The following is a 2370-nucleotide window of genomic DNA, read 5'->3' as shown; positions in this document are numbered from 1 at the left end:
TGTTCATCTGCTACACTCTGCTACGTCCTGCTACGTCCTGCTTTGTCCTGTTACGTCCTGCTACATCCTGCTACGTCTAGCTACGTCCTGCTACATCCTGCTACGTCTAGCTACATCCTGCTACATCCTGCTACGTCTAGCTACGTCCTGCTACGTCTAGCTACGTCCTGCTACGTCCTGCTACGTCTAGCTACGTCCTGCTACGTCCTTCTACGTCTAGCTACGTCCTGCTACATCCTGCTACGTCCTGCTACATCCTGCTACATCTTGCTATATCCTGCTACGTCCTGCTAAGTCCTGCTACTTCCTGCTAAGTCCTGCTAAGTCCTGCTACGTCCTGCTACATCCTGCTAAGTCCTGCTATGCCATGAACTACTACAAAGAACTGCTACAAACTACTATTTTTTCTATTTTTGTTATTTCCCCTCTTCATTCTAACCCCAACCGGCCCGTCAGACACCGCCTACCAAGAGCCTGGGTCTGGGTCGGGGTCGGGGTCTGGGTCTGGGTCTGGGTCTGGGTCTGGGTCTGGGTCTGTCCCAGGTTTCTGCCTAAAAGGAAGTTTTTCCTCTCCACTGTGGCCCTGTTGCTGCTCTGGAGGAGACTACTAGAACTGTTGGGTCCTTGTAAATTCTGGAGTGTGGTCTAGACCTACTCTATCTGGTCTAGACCTACTCTATCTGGTCTAGACCTGGTCTATCTGTAAAGGGTCTTGAGATAACGCTTGTTATGAATTGATACTTTAAATAACATTGAATTGAAAAATTGAATTATATGATGGGGATTTTGGGGATATTCCATGTGAAACATAAAGGATCTTAGTCTTTAACATCAGACACAAACACATGGGAAATAGAGTCCAGGTTCATAAACTAAACCAGGTTATATGTAAATGAGCAGATGCTTGTGTAGCTATCAGCTCCATTGCTGCAGTTTCTTCTCTGTTATCAGGTCAGTGGTCCTCCACTGGGGGTCAGCTGTGTGACTACCGCTTCATTGAAGAGATGAAGACCTGGAAAGAAGCCCAGGAGTACTGCAGAACGTACCACACTGACCTGGCCACCGTGTCCAACCAGGGAGACATGAAGAGACTCCAGCAGCTTAACCAATCCGGAGCCTGGATCGGGCTGCAGAGAGACTGGCACTGGTCTCAGTCCGGGGTGGAGTTCAGAGATAGTAACTGGTCTTCAGGAGAGCCGAATAATCAATACAATAAGGAGAACTGTGTGCAGATGTATAATGACGGCAAATGGAATGACATCCATTGTGCTTACTACTATAAATGTATCTGCTATGACGGTGAGAATATGTGGCGCATGGAGTCTGTTCTCTCTTAAAAAACTGATGTTTTCTGATTTGATATCACATTATTGATTTATAATAAAGATAATGTAGAACTTTATGAGACTAAATAAGAACCAAAACTTTTGTCTGAATGTTTCACAGAAAACAAGATATCAGGCAACAGATTTCATGTCAGTGATTATAGCATGAGCTGGCGAGAGGCTCAGAACTACTGCAGAGAACGTTACACAGACCTGATCAGTGGAGTCCAGCAGCTGGAGGACTTCAAGACCCAATTTAGTTATTATGGAGAAACATTCTGGATCGGCCTGTTCAGGGACTGGAGCTGGTCTGATGGGAGCAGGTTCTCTTTCAGACTCTGGGATGAACATAAACAAGACCCTAAGAAGACCTGTGGTATGACTACATCAGGTGGATTCTGGTCTGATGACTGTAATAAAACCAAAACCTTCTTCTGCTACGACGGTGAGTCCAGCACCAGGTCTCTGACGCTGGTCTTCATCTACATCTGCTCCATTTACTCTGTTAAAACCAGTTCAATTTCATCTGTTCCAAGAACTCACCACCACAATGTAACTAAGTACTTTTACTCAAGTACTCACGTAGTAATGTTGGGGGGACGGAGTACTTATACCTCAAAGGTCCAACTATGGGGACAAGTCCTAATATTTAAGAAGAAAATTAACAACAATATTTCTCTGTGTGTGTGTGTGTGTTTGTGTGTGTCTCTGTGTGTATGTCTGTGTCTGTGTGTGTGTGTGTGTGTGTGTGTGTGTGTCTCTGTGTGTATGTCTGTGTGTGTGTGTGTGTGTGTGTGTGTGTGTGTGTGTGTGTGTGTGTGTGTGTGTGTGTGTGTGTGTGTGTGTGTGTGTAGCTGGGACTCCTGAGCGTCTGTTTCCTCCGTGGCTCATCGGCATCATCGCCGTCTCCGGGTTCCTCTTCATCGTCTTCATCGTCTTCCTGGTGCAGAAAGCGAGGTCAGAGATAATCAACGAGAGAGATGTCTCACTCTGGAGATAAAACTAGAGAGATGTCTCACTCTGGAGATAAAACTAGTGAGATGTC

At 45.9% G+C, this 2370-nt stretch overlaps 1 protein-coding gene across 1 annotated transcript; it reads left to right on the top strand.

Annotated features, from left to right (window-relative positions):
* Positions 1–943: 943 nt before the first annotated feature.
* LOC117940762 (L-selectin-like) lies at positions 944–1877 on the top strand (the record flags this gene model as incomplete). The annotated part of the gene is made up of 2 exons (XM_034865923.1): positions 944–1299; positions 1447–1877. Coding segments are annotated over exons 1-2 (726 nt in total), but the record flags the coding sequence as incomplete, so codon positions are not given.
* Between the last annotated feature and the right edge of the window lie 493 nt (positions 1878–2370).

This window comes from Etheostoma cragini, unplaced genomic scaffold, assembly GCF_013103735.1.
Source record: "Etheostoma cragini isolate CJK2018 unplaced genomic scaffold, CSU_Ecrag_1.0 ScbMSFa_3214, whole genome shotgun sequence".
Lineage (NCBI taxonomy): Eukaryota > Metazoa > Chordata > Actinopteri > Perciformes > Percidae > Etheostoma > Etheostoma cragini.
The sequence above is the reverse complement of the archived record's forward strand: the minus strand, read 5'-3'. Positions and strand labels throughout refer to the sequence as shown.